Raw genomic sequence first — 26,934 nt, 5'->3', positions numbered from 1 at the left:
GTGGGGCTAGCCAGTAGGCAGCCCCCACACCCTAGACAGCCAGGAAGCAGCAGAAACGGGAGCAGGTAGCCTTAGGCAGGCTAAGGCTGCCTGCTCCATCTTCGCACACTGCAAAGCCCCTGCTGAGGCACACGGAGCACCTGTGCTGCGTCACACTGCACTCCAGTCAGCTGCTCCCCCAGCTCAAAGCACTGTGCCCCAGCCAGCTGCTGTGCGGCTTGCTGGGGCACAAGTGTGCCTCAGCACGGGGGTTCTGCACCAGACCCTCCACACTGAGGCACGCAGACAGCCCAGAAGGCTGCCTGCTCCCCTGTCTCGACGCATGCTGCACCCCAGCCAACCAAAGAGTTGGCTGGCATGCAGAGTGCCTCTGCGCAGGAGCTCTAGCACGTGGAAGACGGGCTGCTCCCATCTCTGCATTTGTTCTGACACATAGCACTTGTGTGCTCTGTACCCCCCTTTTTTTTTCCCCAGGTATTTTATTTGGTACTGGGAAATCCTGGCAGCAAATTTTGCCCCAGCACTGCTAATTACCAGGACAGCACACTGTTTAACATGCAACACATGCCATTTGTGGCACCACATAAGTTTGTGGTGCCACAAACTGCACATGCCTGCATGTCTGGATCCTGCCTGAGTGTTTGAAGATGTATTCAAATTCTGTTTTTCACAATACAGTATATCTCCAACTGAATAGCACTGTTATTTACTAACTTGTATCTGTTCATATTTAATGAACTATTCTTTTAAAGTTTCATATAGTACAATGACCTGTAACTGTTGGTATTGTGTAACAATCTGTTCTCTTAAGTTACACTGCATTTAATATTACATGTGTTATGTTTTCAGTTTGTTATCACAACATTGTCTGTTATACCTTTATATTCCACCACATAATTCCTTACAAGATGCTGTGGTCTCACTGATCTGAACAGTTTTTAGTGGGTGCTTTCCAAGGGGGTTTAAGATAACCAAAAATGTACTGCTAATTTGTGACAGTGTTCCAGATTATCCAGAGAAGTTCGATCTTCAAAGAAAACTAAAACAGAAACACAGGAAGAAAAAGACATTGATCTCCGTGAACTAAAAGATTTTAACAGAACCATTGACAAGTTGTTGGTGGATGTTCTTGAAGCAAATCCTGACTTAATTACACCCTTTGAAGCATACTTTCAACAGGTAAAAGTATTAATTGGCATACCAAAAAAACCTGACCCAACTCAACACAGCAAAGGAAGGGCTCTGTGCGCTAGTGAGTCTAACAACTCTCCCAGCTAAATGGCTGGTCCAATAAAAGATTACCTAACAAATCTGCTTCATGCGGAAAAAAAAACGTAACATTGCAATGTAGTTACTTCAGTGATTCGAAGGAACTCTGTGCCTGTTTCATAAGGAAGTAGGGCTATTTAAAAAATATAAGGGTTGTATTTAACTCTTGCTATTAGTACTGATAATACATTAAAAAGATTTGCATGCTTTAACTGGCTTCTATATCCCCATTATATCTTATCCTCCCATAAGAGACCAATACAATCTCTCATCTTCTAGTCTGGTTTAGAACTTCCTACAGCTGCTTCCAGTGGCAGTAGTCACAGTTCTCGATCATCCTCTTCTCAGAGTTCAGCAGCCTCTGTCAGGTAAGTGTTTAGCACTTCCTTTTTTAGCCAAAAATTCACCCAGATATTGTCCTGAGTGGTAGAACTTGGTTCTGTGTACCTTGCAAGGCTAATTTGCTATTCGTTATACTTACTTCCAGCTCCTTTATCTTTCTCATCCTACTAGCTCATTCTTTTGACTAGTAAAAGAATACTTCTTACTTCCTTCTTTTGGATCCTTCTAATAAACAGCCAATATCAGTTTGACTTGGAATTGTCATATTAGATGCGTGGACATGTCCTCTGTCTGCCTAGCCTGGTTCAGTCCAATTCAAGTCAAGATAGTAACGGTATCAAACATGCCCAGTCGTTGTACCCTGCTGTTTTGTCGCATTCCATGCTTTCCTTTCCTCCATTGTCCTCCTACTTTTCCACTTTCACTCGAACACATTTATTTTTAGATGGTTTCAGATAAAAGGTGTACCACAGGCGCAGCTGGTGAACTCAGACTGGTGGGGCAGTGGAGCATCCGGCCGTGCTTGTGCGCACCCCAGGGGAGGCATGGGGGGGTGCGCCCCCAAATTTGTGCACATGGCAAGGGCTGAGTCCAGGGGCTGGGCTATTCCTGGGGGGGGGGGGGGGCTGCACTCAGAGCAGGTGGTAGCAGCACTGGGAGGGGTGCTGTAGTGAATTCTGGGGTGGCCACAGCCCCTCCCAGCACTGCTGCTGCCCACCCCAAGTGCAGCCTCATTCCAACCCCCCCACCAGGAAGAGCCCAGGCCCCAGCCCCAGCCCACAGCAGCAGCTGCCCACCAGATGGTGCTTTCCAAGCTGCAGGGCTGCATATCTGCAACTGGATCAGTATTGGCCGATACGGTTTGTTAATAATTGGCCATCAGCATTGGCCCAAAAAAATCTCTGTGCACCCCGATTTTCAGAGGACACAACTATTTTCCTTGCTGCTGGAGTTCTCCACTCACAGCTTGTAGTCTAGCAGCTTTAAATTCAATTCCTTTTCCCAATTAAATAACAAACACATGGGTGTGTGGGTGTGCAAGTTTTAAATAGTTTTCTCCTGTTGAATACCACTAATAAATCAACATCCCTTCATTTGTTCCTCTGCAGAAGAAACATTCTACTTAAAATATACCATGGTCATTGTCTAAATGGCCATCCAGCAGCCATCTGGAAAAAAAGTTTTGTCTTCAAAATGTTCAGATGTCACACTAATCTCATTTTCTGCCTTTTTTTAGATCATCCAGGAGCAACAAAGGCTCAGCTTCTGGTCAAGTATTACCTAAAGTTGTAGATTTGAGCTTGTCAATCAGCCCTCCTGCTTCAGCTACTGGTGCTAGTTCACGACCCTCTAGTGCAGCTAGCAGCTCAAGTAACCTTTCCAGCAGAAAAAACCTGAAATAATTTGAACTGTATTGTGGAGGGTTCACATCCCACTAGCAGTGCTTCTATGTGTGCTTCTACGTTACTTTAATAATTATTTAATGCTCTCTTCCTTATTTATCAAGATCTTCTAACATAGAAATGTTTACTGTAGTAAAATATGCTTTTTAAACTTAGTTGCTAGTAAAGATTCACACTAAACTACCTGAAGCAGTGAGTTGCAAATTAACAAATACAACATTAAATGAAACTGTGTCTAATTTGTTGCTGGGTTCATGCTGTAGAAACTACATGGCTTTGGGGAATCCGCTTCAGCAATTCAGATTCTTATGACAAAAGGGGCAGTCTCTCTGTGTATCAGTAACCAGTCTTCCTATTCGTTCTTAAAAACTGACCATTAATGTTACAGTCCTTTTGTACTGAGCAAAATACTGATTCATAGTCATAAAGAATGCTATCTCCAAATAGATGTGATCTTCACTTCAGAACATTACAATTTGACTTGATTTCTCCATACTGCAAAATTGGAAACAGGGGGAGAATAAGTTTGTAAACAAAGCCAGCTTTCCATTTCCACTATTTTAATCTATATTTATACCAAAGCCACATGTCAGGTAACACTTTATAGTGAGTGGCACATTAACATTTGCTTTGCTTCAAAAACAGTTTGAAACAGGCTGCCAATCTTTCACACTGCAGACTACATCTCAACAGAAAAGGGCCGTCTTGTAGGCTGCTTCTCATCCCCATTCAGGACCACACAGTATATCCTTATGGCAACTACAACGTATCTTAAGAAAGTATTTTATAGACAACCAGCTGTAAACAAGGACAAATAGCACCCTATGATCACCCAGATCATCAAGTCCAGGTCACCAAGTGCTCTGCCAACCGGAGTTTAAAACCTTATGATGCAAGAAACTGTGGCCCATTCACAGCAGCACTCATCCTATATAACTGTTTTCCTAAAACTACAGTCAAAAACCATTTCTGATGATACATTTGGGGTATCAGGACTAAAGTAGGGCGCGCACACCTCTGCCTCACTTTCCTCACCTGTAAAATGAATACAGCACCATCTTGCTGCTTACGGGCAGTGGAAGAGCAAACATATTTCTGTTTCAGAAAGCACTATGGAAATCTTTTGGGATGGAGGCACACATCACCAATACAATCAGATATTCAGCGTTAAACAAACAGCTAAGTACATTCAAGTGAAACAAATATTAATTTTAATAAAATGTAATGATTAAACAAGTTTGTATACATTGATGGCACATCAGCTTCAGTCGAATAATCCCTTTCAGTAGCTGAAGGTTAGGTCTAATACAAAAATAGTAACAGTCGATTGTACCTTAAGATTGCCTGTGTTTAAAGTGCAAATCCGATATCAGTCACACAACTAGCTATATTTTAAGGGTAACGAAGAATTAAGTTTTCACCCGATTAAACATTATAATACAGAAGTATCTTAAGTAAGAGCACAGTGAACTAAGATCTTAAGAAGCTGGCTGATATAACATGAAATACTCTTGCATATATCTGTGTGTCAAATGATCTCTCATAAATTTAACTTATGCCAACCTTTAACAAACACTTTCCAAGACAGAAGAGAGCGCTCTGCCAATTTTTATAGGCATTTTAAGGGCACACACTTTCCACAAGGGATATCAGATTTAAATAATATCCTTTAATTGCATCCAGCATAATGCATTCTTTTTCTAGGCAATTCATTGGTTTTTCTGCTTACTTCCTTTTTCTCTCTCAAATTCAGCAATCTGATTGAATATATTGATTAAGTTCTGGGGTAGGCTCCTTTTAACACCACTCTCCGATTGCCCTTTGCCACTCATTGTAGTTTCCTCATCTACTTCTGTTGTTTTTGTTGTGTCCCCAGAACAGCCTTCTGTGTTTTTATACTCCCTTTCATTTTTATGATGAGTTAGCTCGTATCTGTCCTCATCATAATGTCTGCTGGCCTCATACCAGCCGCTGGAGTGTTGTTTGTATTTTTCCACTGACCTGCTGGAGTAATCAGACCCTACTGGAGATGAGAAATACTTGCCCTGACCTGAGCTGTGTCTTCTAAATGGTTCCTTTCTCCCCTCTACTTCCCTTTCTAATTTCCTAGAATAATATGCCCTGGTTTTATCATCTGACCTCTTGTGATATGAACCTGAGGAACCCCTCCTACTGGAAGAGGATCTATCTGTTTTACCCTGTTTTTCCATTTTGCTGCTACTTGCCTGAGTCTTGGAGCTACTATAAGAATCCCTTGAATCTTCAGACCTACCTCCAAAAACGTCTTCATCATCAGCTGACATCCTCGATTGAGAACATTGTCTATCTTTCTCTCTTACCTCTGTCTTTTGATAAACTAAACTGTCCTGCCTCTCCAGCAGTTTTTCCATTTCAAACTTTTGGTTAAGGAAGGAAGCAGAGGTATCAGCTGGAGGCGAGTACCACTCATCTTTCCTACTCTGATCTTTCTGAGGAAAAGATGCCCTAGCTGAATGCTTTTTGGAGCTGTGGGAGGACTCAGACCGATTCCGATGCCTTTTCTTCTTCTTTTTGTGATCAGAGGAAGAGGACGATGAAGAGGAGGAATCTGATACGTTGGAGGAAGAGTCACTTGAGGAGGAAGAGGAAGAAGCTGATTTTTTCCTTTTCTTCTTCAGCCTAAAAATGTAATTAGTTTATGAGAACGTCACCAGTATCATCTAAAGTTTCTGGCAAAGCCTTGACACTTTTCAGATCCCCAGAACACAGTCCTTCAACTCAGAACTGCTGCAGGACCAGAATATTCACATATCCTCAAGTGTAAAAAAAGAAAAAAAAAAGCTAATGGTGACATGGATGGAATCTTTTAGCTAAGTTTTTAAACAACAGAATGGGATCTAAAAAGTAATGTGATGGATCAACTGGAAGGGCATAAAAGCTGAAGGCGACCCTCACCATTTGTGGGGGATACGTTCTCGTATCCCCTGCAAATGGCAAAATCCGCGAATAAGCCCCCAGTGGCAAGGGGGCGCAGCACGGCTCCGGCGGTGATGGCGGGAGCCTGTCACCAGCAAGCACAGAGCTCCCAAGGAGCTCCTGTAAGTGTATAAAGCACATTTAAAAACGCAGGTTCGGCATTCGCGAATATCTGAAACCGTGGATGTCGAACCCATGAATAGCGAGGGTTTCCTGTATCTGTATTTTTCTGGGGGACCAGGCTCGAAGTGATATAGTAAGCAAACTACCCCTGGCAATCTTTAAAGGTTAAAACTTGGATAAGCTAAAATAAAATATTTCTTAAAGTCACACACACATAAGTTCTGCTGTTTCAGGTCTTTAGTTGAGATCCTTATCTAACATCAGATGTGAGCAGCAGCTAAAAGAAATGAGATAAACCTGAAGAGCCTTGGAAACACCAAACTGCCATGATTTTAAGCATTATTTCTTTGCCGGGACCACTTGAAGAATCAGGCTGTCTACAGCCTTGATATTATAAAGAAGGGCTTTTGATTAGCTACTCCATTCTTCTCCCATTATACTCAGGGGACATTAAAAAACATTCTGGAAAAATCTGTGGGAGGGTAAAATAATAATAAAAAGACAGAACTAAATATATGAAAATGAATTCCCCTAGACTTTATATGCACCTATCCCTCATTCCTCTTTTGAAGCCAGTGTCCCACAAAATAATGACTGGTTGCCAACAATGTCACAGACAAACAAAGACAATTTCAGATGGAAGTTTAGGGGCAAGAATTAATGAGCTATCACCAGACCTCCTTTTATATCATGAAGGTAAAAGGATGGGTAAGAGTGGCAGATAGAAATTATCCATGAACCACCCAAGGCAGTTCGGTGGCTTTAGTTAAGCTTTAGTTGGGCTGAATTCTTTCCTTTAATATCTGATCTATTAGTTATCCATCAGGAAAATGAAGGCCAAGTCACTAATCTAAAAGAAAATTTTTGTAGTAAGAACAATGAAGGGCTTGTTTTAGTTACTAGAACAAACAGCTATTTTACTTACATCTTCATAAAATGAAACTTACCCTCCAACTCTAGTTAGCAATGGACTCTTTGGGTTTAGACAGATGGTCATTTTCTACAGGAAGAGTCCCTGCTCTCTTAGGAGAACCACAAGTGTACATTTTTAATTTTTCTCCCACCACTCTGGGGAAAAAAAACAACTTGGGAACATCCTAAGTGAAGTGGATCCCTGGAGAATTTCTTTCAGGAGACAGAATGCCTGTACATGCAGCAGATGCAGAGCTGTCCTCTGGAATCCCAGCATGCTTTGCTTCTTTTTCCTCCCCCTCCCATAGGGCTGTGTGTCAGTTCCAGCCAAACATGGCCTGCAAATGCTTCAGGCTATAAAAGCCCAGCACTGAAGCACTTAGGGGGCATGTTCTGCTCTTGGCTTTTTCAGTGTCTTGGGATCTGCTCCAGATGGACCAGAACCAGCCAACCTGCCCCCTGTACCCAGGTCACCTCAGCCCTGACTGCAGCACTTAGGTGTTGGGAAGTGCAGGTTCCTGCCTTGCTGCAGCTAGGCTGAAACAACGCAGAGCGCTCAGGGGGGAGAGCTGTGTGCACAGGACAGGCACAAACCCATCCCCTTCTCTTCCCTTCCCTAATGTGGCAACCACCTTCCCCCTTCCCGTGACCTGACAGACCCCTGCTGGGACTACAGCACTTTGTTCTGGAAAGTACAGCTCCTAGGCTGGGATGACTTAGTTGGGGATGGTCCTGCCTTGAGCAGAGGTTGGACTAGATGACTTTCTGAGGTCCCTTCCCACCCTCATTCTCTACAATTCTGTGACGAGAGAGCAGACAAGTGCAGGATCTCCTCTGTCAAAGCCTCACTAGGGTGAGTAAGAGGGCAGGGATTTTGAGCCTGAGCTCCTCAAGCTCCTGGTTCCAGACAGGAAGCCAATCAGTGCTGACCTGTGCCCTTGCTTATGTCTCTGTGGCGGAGCTGAAAAAGAAACCTGCAAAGCTCTTTGAAATGCATGCTCCGCAGACCCTTGGCAGCCCAGGGTCAGCGCTGCAGGCTGTTTGTTTCCCTACTTGAGTTTCTGTACATTTAAGTTTTCCCATTAGGAAAATAAACCTGGAAGAGTTCTCCTGAACGATCTGAATGTGTGTACGCAGCCTGAGTACAGACACAGTATAGTGAATATAACAGGGTTACCTTTTTTCTTCTTTTAAGAGCTTACGCAATTTTTGTGCGCTTGTTTCTATTTTCTTTTCTTTCTGTCTCTCTTCTTTTGCAGCTTGCTTCTCCCTTATTTCCAAAGATTTCTTTTTGAACCCAGGTATCAGGAAGAAACCACGTTAAAAGTAACAATATGTTAAGCCAAGTGTTTTCCCCAAATCCCCAACATTCATTACAAAATATGCAAACGGAATATTGTACCAATATTCCCAGACCAAAAATTGCAGCAATTAAAAGGAGGATGATTGTGGAGGAGTGGCATTAACCATTGTGATGATCAGTATGGATTTAAGGACCATATTGCAGTTAATATCCAATAAAAAAAAGATTTGACCAGCCATTGCATTGGTACCCATGAAATAGTGCAGTGAAGCAGGCAGCCCAAAATGTACATACGGGCAAAGCAAGGAAAATAAAGCACAGCAGTTCATTCATATGAATGAGGATTGAAATGAGGAGAGAGGTTTGTAGGAAGATTGGCAGGATGGTATTGTTATTGTAGTTATAAATGTAAGATATGATGATAGATCCAATTTTAAGATGCCATCAGAAGTGGCCATTATTTAGATACAAACCATTTTGCAATTGTACCACAGACCAGTTTGATGCATGGTTTACACAAGAAATCATGTTCCAGTGGGTTGTTGGTGATGAGCAGCACCCAATGACAGACACAGCAGCAACGGTCCAATTCAGAAGAAAAGGCATTGGAGGAAAACATATCATCAGTATTACAGGAAAAGAAGATTTCTTCATGTTTGAGCTATAAATCTATTGTTCTATTATGGTAACTAAAAGACAAACAGACATGCAAACAAAAAAATGCTGAGGTGTAAAAGAGGGTTTAAGTTACCACTAGATTAATCCTTTTAAGGTTAAGTAATCAGGAGCTTTTTCAGAGGAGCACATCTGTGGGAACTTGGCAATAATTATTTAAGTGATGCTGCCTTCAGATAAAGGAAATCCTTAGCCCTGGGCCAACTCAGGCAAATTGCTGACAAACAGCAAACCTTATGTTCCTTACCTGAACAGATAACCCTTGTCACACCAGAATAATGTGCAATGACATTGAAACAACACCCTTCATTTGACTAGAATGCATTCAATCATTTTGACATAGGCTGCAAGACCCCTGATTAATGTAATTGTGCTTCCTTCTGCATGCTGTTAACTACATAGGGGTGCTCGAATGTGACACATGGACATTTCTGGAACATGATTTAGCTTTAATAAAGATTGTCATCCATCTCCTCTTCCCCCTTCTTTCATCAAAACTTTTTAGCATTATGGCTCCATCAACAAAAGAAAGGTCAATCGAGACCTGTATAAAGGAACCAGGCTGTCCACATCTACCTCAGTCTATTTACCTCCTTCAACGTAGAAGAATGGGAGCACAAACACCCCTGGCCTCAGTCCTCTAACTTTTATTCACTCTTTGATCCTGTCTGGAAGACAATATAAAGTAAAAGATGAATGAAAAAGGCACAGAAAGCAAAAGGTAATAGACAATGGAGCTCATCATAGAGATCCTCATTCAGGAAACATGCTGTGTGCAGGGCAGGAACAGAAATGCATTGGAGGAAAAAGAATAGAAAAAGGATCCTGAAACTTGTTTCCCCCATTATTGCCTCCAAGGTCTGGCCTGGGTCAACTGCTGTTTTTTCCCCCCCTACATCTACCAGTTACAACGCACCTCAACCCACTGGCAGGGTTCCGGATCATTTCATTGCTCAGTGCAAGGTCTTTCTTTGTGCCCAAAGGAAGATGTAAGTTTTCCTTTTGATCTGCCTTTTGCTGGTGATTCCCAAAGACAAGCTTCTAGTAGTTGGTCCATAATATCAGAATATACCTGGCCTTTACCTATCAATTTAGGGATTTTATTTGCAAGTTTTCATGCAGCATCAGTGTCATACTTGTGCATGAAGATGGTTTTCACCTCCTCTCCATCACACAGGATTACTGGATTCTGTTCTCCCCTGCTATCTAATTGCTGTGTTGTTCCTTTCCCCGGCCATCTAAAATCAACCAAATCTGTAAGATGCACCCTGAGTTTTGGTAAATGCAGCCATAATGCTTACCCTAATAGATACGTTGTGAAGAAGGGAAGAGGAGAGTAAGACAAAATAGTAAATAATTTCCCCATTCCCAAATTTGATACTATTTTTGCCATTTACTCAAGTACATAGAATTAAATTAAGAGAAAGTAAAGAATCACCTGTATATGCTTGCGGACTTTTATTAAGGCTTCTTCTGCTTCTTGAAAAGTCTCGTCCAAATTTAAGGCTTTCTTATAGTAACTCTCGGCATTTAGCAGTTGCTCTTCTTCTTCCAACCTAGCAATCAAATGATAAAAATTTACAACACTTAACCCATAGAATTTATCTTTTTTTCCTACCCTAATTCTAGTTTTCCTACTTTTCCCCTCCAAAAATAAAAACAGAATTCACTTTTTGAAGGGGAAGTATTAAAATGAAGGTGTCTGCTTCATACTTGATGTCTTCCTGGTAATCAGTAACGCTATGCTTTAGAACTTTAATTACAATTTGGTAAGTAGGAGACGCCACTTTTCACATTCATTCCTCACAGACTGATGAATCAATTTTCCTGCACATTAAACGCTGATCTCTTAATTTGTTTCCTTGACAGAATGCTTACATGCAAATTACTTCAGAAGTTTAGCAAAACTAAAACAAACCATGCCCTAACTGCAAAGGTATAAATGTTATAACAATAACTACCTTGCTAAGCATGGATAAAATTCTGTGAGTTCTTTTTCAAAGTCTGGCACTCTATAAACAAAGATGTATCAAGGAAAAATAAAAGGAAAATGTAAAGAGGGGCTGAGGGTGGGCCAAAAACAATGGAGAATGCAAAGAGAATGGAGAACGTAACATCTTCACTTCGTTTATCCGTAGCCAGGAAGATCAACCCCTCCTTGTTTTTCATACACAACCGTCCCAATTTGAGAGAGAGGCATAAAAGCATCCATAAGGAACTGAAGAGCAAGAAGAGGTCAACACTTACTGTCCCCCTCTTTCCACAAGTGTCTGACAGAGGTATTTTCTTGCATTTCTGTGGGTTGGACAGTTTTCTAATGCAACTTCAAAATCATCTATGGCTTTGTTCAGGCTTCCTTTCGTCGCATAGCTAGAAGAATATAGAAGTTACATGGGAGCTGTACAGGAAGACAACATTTGACCAATAGGTTGGAATCCATCTTTCAAAATCAAGACTTACAGTGCCCCACGGGCTACCAATGCTTCTACATTTTGCTCATCTATTTCCAAGGCCTTGTTGTATTCATTCATAGCCTCCACATGGCGGCCAGCCTTAAAATAATCAACCCCAGTCTTCACACTAGAGAAAATATTTGGAAAAGAAAACGTTACATACAACTAGGTTAAACAAAATATACCTCATGTCATTAGTTGTGTGAAAAGCCTCACAACTTTCACTATACCATCCTTCCAGAATGATGGTAGACAGGAGCACTTTGCAAGGTACTGCTTTAGAGGTGCTCTTTGTATTAGTGTGGTACTTATATTAGTCTGAGATGCAAATTTTTTCATGTGAAAATCTGAAGTTTGAGAACATAGCTATAGAATATTCAATTATATGTGACCCTGTTTTCCATCTACGCTTGAAATGCTCACAGCACTTTTGATCTTTGAGACTTTTGTCACATTCCATCCTAATATTGGGAAAATATGAGATAATATAGGACCAAATTAACCACTGAATGGAGTAAAAAATCAGGACTCTTACCGAGTCAAAATATTTTGAGGCTTTGTATTTTCTCTCTTCCCCACATTTGTCTAAAGTTAACTGTCTTCCAGTAAGTTAATACCAGGGGGTCTGGATTTCAGGCCAGACTTACGGAGGCTTCGTTACAGAAATAAAAAATAGCAACTTAACTTTGCAACAATTCATAGGTCAGTGGTGCTCAAAAGTGGTGCAATATCCTTTTGAGGGTACCGCAGGGTTTGAGGAAATGAGCACTCACTCGTCCCTGCCCTGCCCCTATGCAAGGAGGTAAATGCAGGTTTGTCTAAGGTCACACTTGTTCCCTTGCTGCTTCCTACGTGAGAAGCTATGCCTCCCTCCTTCACCTGTGTGAAAAGCTAAGCACAGGCTCACCTGTGCCAGACTCCAGTGCAAGGAGGCAAGCTCATTACCACTGATACCCCACAGCTCTGCAAGGAGCTAAACACTTGCTTCCCCACCCCTCCCCATCAGCCAGGCATTAAATGCTGCAGCAAATAAATTAGTTCTTGAAATGGGGTGCTGCTCAATTCACAGGAGTTATGGAGGGATGCCGGGAGACTAAAAAGTTTGAGAAGCACAGTTACAGAAACTGCAGTGAAAGAACTCATGTACTGTGTTGAATGGATGCCGGTCTTAAAATTTTCTCTCATCTCCATTGTCACTCATTCCCTCTCTCTCCTGCCCTGGCAGTGTATACTGTACAGAACTGAGTCAAATTTCTGAAAACCAACTATCTGTAACATTTCTAGATTGGGTCAGGAATTACTTCTATTATAAACTAAATTAGGTTGAAAAAGCTGAAGTTGTTTCAATCCCACCTCCCCCCAAAAATACCTGTTTTGAATTGTAAAAATGTTTAATACTTTTTCTGTTTGTTGTACACCCCCCTCTTTACCCCCAATTTGAGTCATCCAACTGGACCCTTTCCTGCCTACAATTACGGTCCCTACAAAATTTCTGACCAGCTCCCTTTCCTGGCTGCTTGCTGGGCAATACTCTCCTGAATTTCCTCCAGGTACAAGCTGAAAGCAACAGCAACTATCCAATATAGACTGCAGATGCACCCATCATGTTCAGTCTTCATGCCCAAGAACTGGAGCCAGGCCAGCCCACTGAGAATGCTCAAGGGTCCAGGACTAGGCTCAACAGCAGACAGGGTCATTTGACTGCTGTGTATAAAAAGCCCAATCAGGGTATAATGGAAACACTAAGGCAACAAGACACAGCACTACTCAAGCTTTATGTCAGTGATCAGCCCAATGAATGTCCTCAAACGTAAGAGAACTAACAAAGTTTTACACTTAAAATTTTAATTCTTTACTTCACAAGTGAAGTAAGTCCCCACTCTTAATAAAATGCCCAAACAAGACACTTAGTACACTAACATAAAGTGGTTCACAATATGTTCTCCTTGAAGAAATAACTATTAATTTTATCCTAGGTATCACCTAAACTGCTTGACATAAAAGTAAGCATTGTGTACCATTTTAAGGCCCAGGATGCAGATTGCTTCTTCCTCAATGCATAAGCAAAGTCTTCTTCATTGAAGTTTTTGCTGTAAAAAAAGAAAGAAAAAAAGAAAGGAAGAAACATATTAGCTGTCCAAGTTCCCTTCCAAATCTACAACACCAGCACTAGAGCTTACATAACATTCCAGCATGGCTTAAATAACTTACAGTATCACTTTAAAAAAAAACCAAAAAAAAAAAAACCAGCAAAAGCCTTTTCCATTTCCAAAATCAGATCTGTCCACCCAAATGAAAGGTGCCTATCTATACTGATGTGGTTACATATTCATTTGCAAGGGACAGTTCACTTAGCTGTAACAAACCATATTTGCTGTGTCGCTTAAGAGGCATAATACTCATATGTGCGCAATTAGTTTCCTCAATTTGGAAAAAAGTCTAATCTGAATCTGCACTATTCAAAAAGATTAGGTCCATTAGTGAAGAAAGCCATTAGTAAGAGGCATAAAATTATTAGAATTTAATCACCTGTGATTTTAATTTCTTGTTCCCATTATGCATTGTTAACAGCTTCCCAAGCTAAACAGCACCAACCAAATCAATGTGCTGCATGAGGCATTCAGTTTTCTTTAAAGTCAGAGAATTCTACTTATTTCACTTGACTGGCTCATATCACAGTCAGTAGTCCTGAAGTTATAGAGGTCACAGCAAATTTTAAACAAAGACTGCTAATAGGGAGTAAAATATTTTAAGGAGCAGAACATTCACCAGAAAGCAATGGAGACAGTGCAACACCACTGACCTTTGCAGGCCTCTCATTAAAGATGGAGGGTCAGAGTCATTTATTCCCATTTTTCCTAATAAAAATTCAACTACTGATGGATTGGCAAATCCCACAGAACGATGCAAGACTTTTTCATATGGCTCCGAAGTATTGGCTACTTCAACACTTCGCCTTGAAGAAAACATGAACATGTAAGTATGACCACAATGACAGTTCATTTGCTTCATTACGCTGGCATACAGAGTGAGTACACACATGTTGGTATCTGTTAATCCTTACTGATTCACAAAAAAAAATTAGGTAGCCCCACCTCCCTCAAGCAGTACCACTACTTCAGATGAAACCAATTATGATTTGCTGAAACTCCATGCTCTTTGCTGCTCTCTTCATTCAAAGGCTGCAGAATCAAGCCACCAGTTTCTCTGCCCTCCCTTCTTATGGTTTATTCTACCTGTTGCTGACAGGCAATTAAGGCCTCTGACAGATGTTACACTTAAGACATGATTAACATCTTAAGTAATAACCTAGCCACACATTCATGCAATTAAGGGCACAGTAAAACAACAAATAAGCCACAAAGTTATTACACAAATACAAAATGTGCAATCACTTTGTGGCTAGCTGTCATCATGCCTTAAATTGAATGTATGACCAGGCATCAGCAGATTCAGGTTCCCAGCCTCTGGGGTGCATCAAAGTCAATGTCAGAGTCATATTTTGTACAATTCTGAAGCCAGCACCATCCCCATGCAAATGTTTAGACTAAGAAAGACTCAGGCATTTAAAAAAAGGACAGCTTTGCCCACAGGTTCTCAAAGCAATGTATTTAACAAAACTAATCTGGCACAGCTGAACACAAGCTCTTACCTATAATGTAATGGCAAGTCATCAGAGCTAATTACTCCCAGTTTAGTACTAGACAAATTGGGTGGAAGAACAGAGTTGTGCAGCGATACTGTGATCTTTTCATGGTAACGATCAATGTCCTTAATTACAGCTACAGAAACATAAAGTAGTTAAAGCAAACTAGCAGAATTTCCATTTAAGAGCTAAACAGGAAACAAACAATTTCGGGGGGGTGGGGGGGAGGGGAGTTATGGGCACCTGCCTCGTATAATGTCTCCAGTCTGATAGTATGATAAAGGATCACCATGGCTGCTATGAGAAGGTACATCTCGTAATGGACAAAGAGCCTGCAATGAGCGAAACCAAAAATATGATGAAGAGCACCAACAATTACAAAAACAAATGATTAAGGAAGCTGCATTAGAAGACAGTTTCCTCCTCTCTCTATTAGAATCATTTTGTGTAATGAGCGTTTTTTACTTAAGTAAATATCCAACAATTCAAAACGGAAGTTGTAAATTACAAATGCAGTTAGCATGCAGACACAAAATCTAAAATACTGGTACTGAAATTTAATACAAGACTGCCAGTTTCTGTGCAGGTTTCCTATTAACAAAAAATGTCTAAGCTTCATTTGCAATAAAGAAAAAGCCTTTTTTATGATCAAGTTGTCCTCCATCGCGTTTGACTATCTTTGACTGTATTCCCCACGGCTATATTAAATTGGCTTGCTTCAGATTCAGGTCTACCCATCTCAAAGCCAGAAAGCATTAATGACTGTCCAGGAAAAGATAACCCTGATCTCCAAGGTCCCCTGTGCAAGATGCAGCTGACACATTAGATAGCCAGTGCTGCTCTGCATACATTTACTTGTTACAACTCATAATCATATCTTACAGTGATTTCTAAGTCTGAGATTTCCCTTATCATGCTGCTGCCCATGCAGATCAACACCATGAAAAAACCAAATTCACGAATAGAAGTAATCCTCCCAATCACAATATCGCCACGCTCAATATCTCGGAAAAACAGCTCCCTCCTGTCTTCACTGGGAACCTCCATGAATTGTTCCAGGGGTGGCATAACAGCATAATATTCTGTAATTAAAGAGCAAAGAACAGTTATGTAACAATGACTCTACTTTCTGAAATATCCTATTACAGTTAACTATAGTGTCAGGAAAGTATAACATGGAGAAATTCAAAACAGTAGAAGTTAAGTCACATTCACAGTCATTTCTCTACACATATTACAGTACAACAGGATGCCTCACACCTTCCAGACCCTGAGGCTTACTGCTCTTTTCCCTTCCTCTCCTCAGTATGGTCAATAAGGTTCTCCACATCCATGTTAAAGCCTCCAGAGATTCTGTGTTTGCCTGTACAACTTCTGGTCAAATAGGACTGGATAAGATTTATTTTTCAGAGAGTCAGTGCAATCCCATAATTCAGCCAGAAATAGTCAACACAAGATCAATCTTTGCTTCATATTCACCCAAGCTGTGCAAACTTTCAGCATCTGCCAGCTGCGGGAAGTCTGCCAAAACCTAGCAGCCCACTGGGCAAGCATAATTAAGGAACACCAGTTTTTGTATACAGAGAAGTACTGTGGCTACCATTTCACACAGCTGTCTGAGTTGCCAACCTGAATGATCCATATAAAGCTGGGTCAAGTGGAAACAACCTTCAGTAAAAAGTCCAGAATAAAAGTTCAGCTCTTGTTTCTGAAGCACCAGAGAGAGACCTGAGCCACTCTGACAGTGAACTCCTCCAGGAGACATTGGTTCACAATAGCAACATCCTGACAAGGCTAAAAAAGGAGTGAAAATCATTTTGATAGACCCACACAACAGGAAGCACTTTTAACAGACTGCTTTTTCAAATTGGTAATTACAGATATCTACCAAGTAACCAAGGTAATGGTCAAAGCAGCAAAATCATCACCAGATTTCGCCAAAAACAGTCATCTTTCTTTACCTTAACTGAAATCAAGCTGTTGTTCTTCTAGCTTAAGAAAATTTGAAGAAAACAAGTAGCAACCTGGAACATCCTGCACTACAGGATAATAAAATGATGGAAGTTTAGTTTCTTCCACTGTCAAGAATTAATACCTCCCTGAACTTACCTGGCACAGAAAGAGCCAACAGCTCATTTATCTACTTCACATTTGTCAAAGTGATAACCTAGTTTCATAAATAGGGAAACTCAAGCAAACCACTAGTTACCCAGCAAACTAAGGTCAAAGTATGAGACCGAACCCAAACCTTGGAGCTCTCAGCCTTGACCCACGGGTGTCAAACATATGGCCTGTGAAGCAGTGTTGTCTAAGCTTGCAGAGTTCCCCAAGAGGTTGTGAATTCAGGGGTGGGGCAAGAGGGGACAGCCTCACCACCAAAATACGGGGCACAGAGCCCCATTAGGAACACATGTTGGTGGAGCGGGGAAACAATGGCAGTGTTAACCGCTGCCACCACTTGCTCCACTGCCATCCAGGGTGAGCTTGATACCCCTGCTCTAATCTATCTCCCCTGAACTGTATCCCTTCACACGCTTAACAGGAATGTCAGAACTTTTACCCTTTATTCTAGCAGGTAATATTAAAATGCAGCAGCTCTTCTGGACAGTAAATATTTAAGAAAAGGAAAAAACATATAAAGTGCCACACAGTCAGACCAACAGTCCATCTAGCCCAGTATCCTGTATTCTGCCTTAATCCCATAGCTCCCAGGGATCTAGTTTGATGGCTCCTATACCAAGCCATCAGCATGGACACATGCCTGACAGATTTTGTGGACTACCTCAATGTCCATCCTTGTAGTCAGAAGGAGCCCTTGGTGCACACCTACCTCAAGTACACCAGGATGCAGCCCCTCTACCCCCTCCTCAAGAACCCTGTATTGAGATTTTAACTGCACTTTCCCCCCACCTTTTACTTTATGCACACCTCTATGTATCCCCACCAAGTCCTGGGACCTTCTGGTCCACCTCTTCCTGGCCCAGGCCAAGCTCTCCATATACCACACTAGGAAGCTGCTGCCTGGGGGAACTCCACCCCCCTGGTGCTTTGCTTTAAACTCAACATGCTCCCGTGTCAAGCCCAGCACACACTGAGGCATGACATTAGTTGGACCCAGCTCACCCACCAGCTGTATAGATTGGGTGCTTTAGTGGGGCTTTTTTGGTGCTTTCATCCAATACCTTTTTGAATCAGCTTTAAAAAAAAAAACCGCAAAAAAGCCCTGCTGCAGTGCCCGAGCTATACAGATGCTGAGGAGCTGGGTCAAAGAAACACGCTGCTTCTTTCAGTACAGTGTGGGGTTTTTTGTTTTGGTTTGGGTTTTTTTCACGCCTGTCAGCAGCCTATGGGACTATCCGTCTTTCACTCATCCATGCACATCTCTAGGCAGAGTTTCATTGGCTCGTGTCCACAGTCTCCATCAATATATTCAAGGGGCCGTGGGCACCAGTTGGTGGTCTCTGCCCAGTGTCCTCCCCCTCCCCACCCCTCCAGAACCTCTGACCTGTCTCCAACAGTAGCAAGCCTTAGAAAGAAATTATATGTACAGGGTGCCTAGTGCAATCCATCCTGCCACACCCTCCCTGGCATCCACTACCATTGCTTTAAGGGAATCAGAATACATCCCTGACTCTTCTATTTAATAACTTGTTATGGACCTGCCCTCCATGAACCTGTCTAATCCTTTTTTGAACCCGATTGTATTATCTGCCTCTACGACCTCCAGAGACTATGCATTCCACAAGCTAACAAAGTGCTGTTTCTGCTTGCTTTAAACCAGACTCCTGTTTATTTGAGTGGGTGCCCCCCCCCACCAAGCTATTCTATTCCGGGACCTAGTGAATAATGCACCATTCCCCTTATCAACATCTTTCACGATTTTGGAGACCATTTATGTTCCACCTCTCCCCCTAGCCTTCTCCTTTAACTGAAGAGCCCTAACCTTTTCAGTCCCTCCTGGTCCAGCAATTTTCCATACCCCTAATCATCTCTGCGGCCCTACTCTGCAACTTTTCTAACTCTACTACATCCTTCTGGAGATGTGAAGACCAAAACTGCAGAATATTCACAATGTGAATGCATAATGGATTTATGTAGTGGCATGGTGAGGTTTTCCATTCCCTTCTTAAGGATACCCAACATTTTATGCCCAGCCCATCCCCTCTGCTCCTTGCTCATGCATGCATACATACACACACACAAAATAGGTAACTGCTTTCTAAAATATACATAGCAATTCTACAAATGAGCCCCAAATTTTGCTGATCTGCAGCAGCTTCGCCACAATGAAAGAAATTATGCACAGTTGTCTCAGTTGTCTTCCATGAAAACAGCTTTTCCAGCACATTTTTCAAGCCCTTTGGCGATGGAAGCACAATTCTGAGATCTGCAAGCTCTTGATAGGGTTAGGAAAACCATCAAGCAGAAGAACAAGGTACCTGGAGCTGATGGAATCCCCACTGAATTCTTCAAGCAGGGGGGAGCAGAGCTCACATCACAGCTCCATTCCCTCATCTTAAAAAATATGGAACAATGGGAAAATCCCAGATTACTTCAAGGACTCCACAACAAGGACAATCTTCAAGGAAAGAAAGTCCAACTGTGGAAACTACAGAGGGATCACCTTGCTGTCTACCACAGGAAAGATAGTTTAGGAGAGTTCTCACAACAATCTCCTTCCACTTCCTGAAGAGCTCCACCCAGAATCTCACTGCAGGTTTAGGGCATCAAGAGGCACTACTGACATGGTCTTCACAACTCAGCAGCTGCAGGAAAAATGCCGGGAATAACAAAAACCTCTACATGGCCTTCTTTGACCTCAAGAAAGCCTTGGACTGTCAACCCAGAAGCACTGTAGAAGATCCTTTCGAAGTATGGGTGCCTACTGAAATTCATCACCATTTTTTGCCTGCTCCAGGATATATGCAAGTGGTGGTTCTCACTAATGGATCTATCACAGATAATTTGAGGTTAAGGCAGGAGGTAAGCAAGGCATTATCACCAGGGATCCTGGTTTTCGCTGATAAAAAGTCATAAATTCTCTAATTAGAACCCCCAAAATCCATTATTAAAATGAAAGGCCACTAAACATATAGGTATAAGTTGAACACAATGTTTTATTGATAATGATACAATTTTAAAGCAAATTTAAAGCCTACCAGTGCATCAATCATTATAATAAAATTAATTCTAAATAGCTATATATTTTGGCATTTAATTTTGGTTTTTACCATGGAAAAATAAGAGCTCCCCCTACCCTCTTAGCTCACCAGGATGCAGGTCCAGGCCCCTCACTCCCCACCCAAAGCCCCACCAGTGCCCCTTACTCCCCACTCACAACCCCCTGGCCCTGCCAGTGCCCCTCAACTCCTCACCACCCTGCTGGTGCCCCTCACTCTCCACCCACAGCCCCCTCCCCAGCTCTGATGGAGGGGACCCCCAGCTGCCAGGACTATGGGGATTATGGGTACAGGCTGCCGGCTACAGGCTCAGAAAAACCCGCATTTTTCTCAGGTAAAGTGAAATTCCGCATTTTTCTGTTTTCCCATGGGAAAGGGAAAACCCAGGTCCCTGGTCATCACTCCAACATTCTTCTCAGTATTCCTTACTGCAATGCTACATCTGACCACCAACAAGCTTTCAGTCGGAGTGGAGCTAAACTACCAAATGGATGGTAAATTGTTTCATCTCAGCTGACTCTAAGCCAAAACCAAGACCACCATGACCTCAATCATTGAGCTCCATTACAGTGATGATGCTGAAGCGTGTCCTCGCTCAGAAACAGACCTTCAGGCAATCATCGATGTCTTTATCACGGCATACAAGAAAATGGGACTGATGCTTAACATTCAGGTCTTCCATCAACAAGCTAATTATGAGCAGTCTCCAGATCCGGTAATGCAGATTCATGGTGTGACTCCGGAGAACACTGAATATTTCCCATATCTCAGAAGCCATCTCTTGCAGAAGGCTGACATCAACAAAGAAGTCCAACATCATCTCAAATGTTTAAGTGCAGCCTTTGGATGTCTGAGAAAACAGGTGTTTGAAGATAACAACATCAGATCCAAAACCAGGCTCATGGTTTATCAAGCAGTTGTGATCTCCAAATTACTGTACCAAGCTGAGGCATGCATGGACCACGTACAGAAAACAACTCAAGTTGTTTAAGAAGCACCACCAACACTGCCTATGGAAGATCCTTTGAATTTAGTGGGAAAATAGACGCACCAACATTAGCATTCTCTCACAAGCAAACACCATGAGCACAGAGGTGATGATCATCCAACATCAACTTCACTCCGCTGGTCATGTCATCCCAATGTCTGATTTCACACTCTTGAAGTAAGTTTTATTTTCTCAAGTCAATACAGGCATACATTAAAGAGGAAGGCAGAGAAAGTGCTTTAAGGACATCCTGAAGGTCAACTAGAAAGAATGCAGCATCAGCTCATAGGAGACTATTGCCCAGGACCACCCCAATTGGCATAAGTCCACTGCAAGGATCTCAGTACTTTGAAACCTTATGACAAGAACAGGAGATAGAAAAGCAGAAGTGGCAGAAACAGCTTGTCGCAGACGGAATCAAGAGTCTAAAGCCACTCACCCCCCACAGAAACACATGCCCGAATTGCAACTGTGTGTCTCAATCCTGGATCAGCCTTCTTACCACCTTCTTTGGACCCACAGGAAAGACAAATAAGACCCACAGTCATCCTTGACTGAGAGGGATTGCTGAAGAAGCAACAGTTCTACAAATGAGTCCCTAATTTGTTTCTGTTTCCACATTAGACCGTTTTCCACTTATGCAGATTAAATATACATAATGCCCCAGAAGGTATGCTGGCACCATAGACATTTCACAGCTTGAGCAGGTTTTCAATTTTTACAGGTTCAGTCTTAAGACAGGTTTCACTGCAAGTTACATCAACTGGATCCCTCTTGTCCACATGCTTATCGCTCTCAAAGAACTCTGAAAGATGGTAAGACAGGATTTTCCTTTACCAAAAAAGCTCTATACTTACAGTAAGTGAGGCATTAACACAGGGGTGGGCAATTATTTTGGGTGGACAGCTGCTTAATGAGTTTTGGTGAGCTGTCAAGGGCTGCAAAGGTAGCCCCACCTGTTGATAGGCACCCATGTCCCGATTGCCATTTTGGGACTAGAAGTCCTGCCCCCTAACTGCTGACCACTGCCACTGGAAGTCTCTCCCCTTGCCCCCTTTTGGGAAGGGGGTTTGCCATCTTGGAACCAGAAAAAACAACAGACTGGATACTAAAAATCAAAATTCACAATAACACATTTTAATTTTAATAAAAAATATATTTTTGTCCTGATTTGTGTGGTGTAAATAGAGGTGGTTGCATAATAGCTCAAAATGAAGTCTTGCTCATATATTGTAGAAGAATGTGAAGGGGTGGGGGATACGGAGGGGTGGGTATGGGATTTGTGGGGGGCTATGGGTGCATGTACACATGGGGTATGGTGTGTGTGTGTGTGTGTGTGGGTGTGTGGAGGGGGAGGGCAGCCAGGGGTATGTGTAGGGGGGTGGGTGGGATGTGGATGGGGGGCATAGGTGCATGGCGGGGTGTGTGCGTATAGCAGTGAGTGGGGCTCCCCCAGAAGTGTGTGGGTGTGTGCAGTGTTTGTGGGGTGTGTGATTGTGTGGAGGAGGGGGTGGTTGTGGGGTTTGCAAGGGAGGGTTCGTGGGTGCAGTGGGGTGTGCATGGCACCCTGAGCATGTCCCCGAGCTAGGCAACACCTGCACCCACCCCATCCTGCAACAGCCTAGAGCCCTGTGGTGCCTCCCCGCCACCGTCAGCAGCATGCAGCCCCAGAGCACCCTGCATGACTCACCCCCACCCAAGCAGATCAGCCAGAACCTGGGCACAGCTCTGACCTGGCCCACCCCGCACTGCCCAGCTGTGGCACATTCTGCCACCCACTGGAGGCTCTGCAGCAGGACTGCCTTTCTAGGCAGCCCACATGGCAGTGGCTCCTTCCAGCTGCTGTCTCTGCTCCCCCTAGCCCCACCATACTGGCAGGGACCCATGCTGCCCAGCCCCATGCACCCTGCGCCTGCTCCGGGCTCACCCACCCAGGCTCAGCAGTGGCAGTGCAGAACAGAAACTGTTGTTCAGCTTGGGGAGAAAGAAGCTCCTCCCTTTCCTGCTGGCAGCAGTTCCCTGCTGCAGCCATCCAGAACCCACGCCGGGCTGTCCTGTGTCTGCTTTGCGCTGCCAGCACTGCCCCACTGGCCAGCCCACAAGCAGCAGTTATGGCAGTGTAGACATAGGGCAGCCCCACGCAGGCTCTGGGCAGCCGCCACTACTGAGCCTTGGGCAAGTGAGCTCAGAGCAGGTGCAGGGTTGGAGATGTGCACTGTGGGTCTCTGCTGGTTCTGGCAGCAACGGCAGCCAGAAGGAGCCGCCACCACCTGGGCTGCCTAGAAAGGCAGTCCAGCCACAGAGCTGCCCCAGCCCTGCTGCATGCCCAGGGGGCGGCAGAACGCGCCCTGCATGAACTGTCTGAACCAGGGGACCGAGGGATTCACTGTGGGCCAGACAAAGACACGCCGCCGGCATTGACAGCTCAAGTTTAAAGTTTTGAGCATTATATATCTATTCCTGTCCTGTAAATATGCCCATCTTAACAGTTGGCAAATGTTGCTGCGAGTTTCTAAACAGCTTTCATGTTTCTCCCAAGAAAGTGCTAAATATCAGTAAAGCAAATACATACACATATGCATTTGTTAGAAGCTAAAATTATTACATTTTGGGAACAAGTGAGCTGAATACACACACACGTGTATATAAAACATATCTACATTTACATTTTGTAAAATTATGCTCATCAGCCTACTGGATACGAATAACTTCACTATCACCAAGGCAGAGGCTATGAACATGTGGGCTGGTAACTTGCAACATGGCTGCTTTTCAAAGGACTAATAGGATAGGAAATCACATAGATGATATGCTGTACTTGATAAAACTGGGGAAAAAGAAGTTTCAACAAGTACAAAGAACTTCTAAGACTGTAGAGTAAAATCTGAAATCAAACACATTCAGGGATAACTAGATACAACAACAGGCTGACTAATTTATGGGGTTTCCTTACAGGTACCAGTGTGCTAAGGGGTCAAGTCCTTTCTTGGTGTCTCTGTGTTCTTGAAAAAGCAGTTTTATCTTGACAGAAACAGCTCTTGTATTCCTGATCCATTTTCATACTATTAATCAAATAATTTGCTCAGAAGCATTTACATGTTCACATTTGATAACAATCTGTTTCAAGTTTATCTCAGCAGAAAACAGTGGCACAGTACTTTTCCACTTTTGGAGTATAAGCTCAGTTAGGTAAAATAAAAGATTATGCCTGATGAATTCAGAATAGCATGAGTTTAGGAAATGCTTGCTTGGATGAGGACACATTTAAACCAGTGAGGTCAAGCTCATCTAAACGAATGAAGTGGGGCTGGCCCATCTGCCGAATCAAACCGTAGTACTGCTTTCTACATGCAATATGGGTCCCAGAGCAGCCAGGGTGGGCACTGCATGCGGCCAACATAGGTCCTGGACCCTGCACCTGGTTCAGCATGTGCTGGGTGCGGCCTGTCAGTTTACTAGGAGACCCAAGGGCAGCACCAGGAGTCCAAATGACAGGGCTCCGCGGGCCACAGCCGGCTCATGGTCCGTATCTTTGACACCCCCCGATTTAAATAATCAAAACTTTCAAATAAAAATACTACGTTTAAAAAATTAATTATTTTACACAATAACTTCACTGGGTTTCTCCTCCTCTGTGCCACCCAGAGAGTTTCTCTTCACCTGTAATTATGGTCTTTACCTTCATTCTCTTCACTTAGTTCCGAAATGGCCGTTGTATTTGTTTTCCATGAATAAGCAAAAAGGATATCAGCTTTTTTGGCAATGAACTGCTGTATCTCAATGTTATCAATTCTCTTGTCTTTCCTAAAAAAAGGGGAAAAAAAGGAAGAAAGACAAATCTAGCATTCCTCCCTCTTCACACAAGTTACCTAAAACAATCGGCACGGTTAGAAATTGTCCTTCATTTTGCATAACTACATATTTAAGTAACTGGAGTACTGCATCCCCAGGTATCTCTCCACTTTCATCCCCCTTCTCTCTCTTTCCACCCCGCCCCAGCCTGTCTCACCCACTGACTCCGCAGTCTACGTTTTCACTGACTGCCTGTCTTGTACGCATACCAGCCCAGCCCAGCCGCTGGCTTCTTGACTTTTCATTCCATCCAGGAAGAGCACACACTGACTGCTGACACTTCCTTAGCCTGACGAAGGGTTTTGGAACCCGAAAGCTTGCTTAATAATTGTTTTCCAACTATTTAAGTTGGTCTAATAAAAGATATCAGATTCACCCAAAGATCTTTACACCAACACAGCTACAACCTATACCCCTGCATCCAGTTTTGGACACCGCACTTCAAAAAAAGATGTCGTGATACTGGAAAGACTCCAGCAGAGAGCAGCAACAGAGAAACTGCTGCTGTAAAAGCCCCTCTAGAAGTTCAGGTAAAGGTGCGATAGGAACCAACGCACGACCTGCACAATCACACCTGCCATGCCACACACGCATGGCAGAAGGTGTGATTGTAGGATCCAGTATCAGATACAACCATGCCTTATAGTGGGTGGCATCACCATCCTGGACTCCCCCTGCCAGAGCTGTAGCTGACGGGACTTGCAGCCACAGCAGCACTTGGGGTGAGGACTGTGGCTGGGAGTCCCATCAGCTGACGGGCTGGGTCCCAGCCACAGGGCAGGCACCTGGCCACACATTCAACTAGTCATGTGGTCAAGGAGCCACAGAGTTATAATGCAATTTTGGAAGAATAACGTTGTGGCTTATTCCTGGCTTTCTCGACCGGAGGTGCAGCTGTCACAACAGGGGATCAGGCTAGATGATCTGTTCAGGTCCCTCCTCACCCTAGCTACTACGATACTCATGACGCAATTAACTAGTGTCAAGTGCATCGTGTCATAGAAAATGAGGGCGGAAGGGACCTCGGGAGGTCACATCTAGTGCAACCCGGCTCCAAGCAGGACCAGCCCCAACTACGTCATCCCACCCAAGGCTAAAAACCTCCAAGGACGGAGATCCCACCCCCTCGCTAGATAACCCACTGCAATGTTTTATTACCCTCCAAGCAAGGTTTTTCCTAACGTCCAACCTAAAGATCCTTTCCTGCAACTGTCATCCGCCCCCGCCCCCACCCCCCTTCTCTTCTGCAGACGAAACAGGCCCACGTCACAGACGAGCCTCTCTCCTCACAAGCCCCGAGCCGTTCCCGTGGCTCTCCAGTGTGTCCGCACCCTTCCCGCGGGGCCCACAGGGAAAGGGCGGGGGAAGCTCCAAACCGCGCACTAACACGCTCCAAATCCCCAGGAGGCGGCGGCCAGGCCCGGCGGGGCCATGTGGAGCCGCAGCCGAGGCCGGGCCCGCGCGTGCCCCCCCCCCCGCCCTCACCTGGCGGGCGGCGACTCGGGGCCGGGGCCGGGGCCAGGGCTAGGCCCAGGCCCGGAGGGCGGCAGGAGACCGCGGAAGTCGGGGCTGTCGGGCTGCTCGGCGCGGAGCAGGGCCAGCAGCGCCGGCCCGTGCACGCTCAGCGCCTGGCGCAGCACGTCCCGGTCCATCTTGGCGCCGCCCTCACCACAGCACCACCCGGAAGCGGAAGCCGTTCCACGGGCCTTAAGCATGCGCAGTGGGAGGGGCGGGCCCACGTGGGCTGCACCCTGGGGGCTTCGCGCATGCGTGGTGGGAGGGGCGGGCCCATGCGCATGCGCGGTGGGAGGGGCGGGTCCACGTGGCCTGCAC

General features: G+C 43.9%; 2 protein-coding genes across 3 annotated transcripts in view; one reads left to right on the top strand and one right to left on the bottom strand.

Moving 5' to 3' along the window:
• Window positions 1–3,253, top strand: part of CCDC39 (coiled-coil domain containing 39) — a 37,183-nt gene extending 33,930 nt beyond the window's left edge. Inside the window, exons 18-20 of the mRNA XM_006266928.4 lie at window positions 1,000–1,179; window positions 1,549–1,637; window positions 2,849–3,253. Of these exons, the coding sequence (XP_006266990.2) occupies window positions 1,000–1,179; window positions 1,549–1,637; window positions 2,849–3,014 (435 nt within the window). The 3' untranslated portion in view covers window positions 3,015–3,253. The remainder of the gene's footprint in view (window positions 1–999; window positions 1,180–1,548; window positions 1,638–2,848) is intronic.
• A 955-nt stretch (window positions 3,254–4,208) lies between these two features.
• Window positions 4,209–26,785, bottom strand: TTC14 (tetratricopeptide repeat domain 14). 2 transcript variants are annotated; one of them, XM_006266935.3, is made up of 12 exons: window positions 26,587–26,785; window positions 24,929–25,053; window positions 15,964–16,163; window positions 15,329–15,413; window positions 15,088–15,217; window positions 14,239–14,391; window positions 13,454–13,525; window positions 11,443–11,562; window positions 11,230–11,352; window positions 10,421–10,538; window positions 8,182–8,291; window positions 4,209–5,672 (listed from the first exon to the last, which is right to left on the bottom strand). In XM_006266935.3, exons 1-12 carry the CDS (start codon window positions 26,751–26,753, stop codon window positions 4,724–4,726), a joined length of 2,352 nt encoding a protein of 783 aa, XP_006266997.1. In that variant the 5' UTR covers window positions 26,754–26,785; the 3' UTR covers window positions 4,209–4,723. The 2 variants fall into 2 exon arrangements, with proteins under 2 accessions (XP_006266997.1, XP_014461707.1); XM_014606221.2 differs by lacking the exon at window positions 26,587–26,785 and having other exon boundaries at window positions 24,910–25,022.
• Between the last annotated feature and the right edge of the window lie 149 nt (window positions 26,786–26,934).

The sequence above is a fragment of the Alligator mississippiensis genome, chromosome 7 (genome assembly GCF_030867095.1).
Source record: "Alligator mississippiensis isolate rAllMis1 chromosome 7, rAllMis1, whole genome shotgun sequence".
Lineage (NCBI taxonomy): Eukaryota > Metazoa > Chordata > Crocodylia > Alligatoridae > Alligator > Alligator mississippiensis.
The sequence above is the reverse complement of the archived record's forward strand: the minus strand, read 5'-3'. Positions and strand labels throughout refer to the sequence as shown.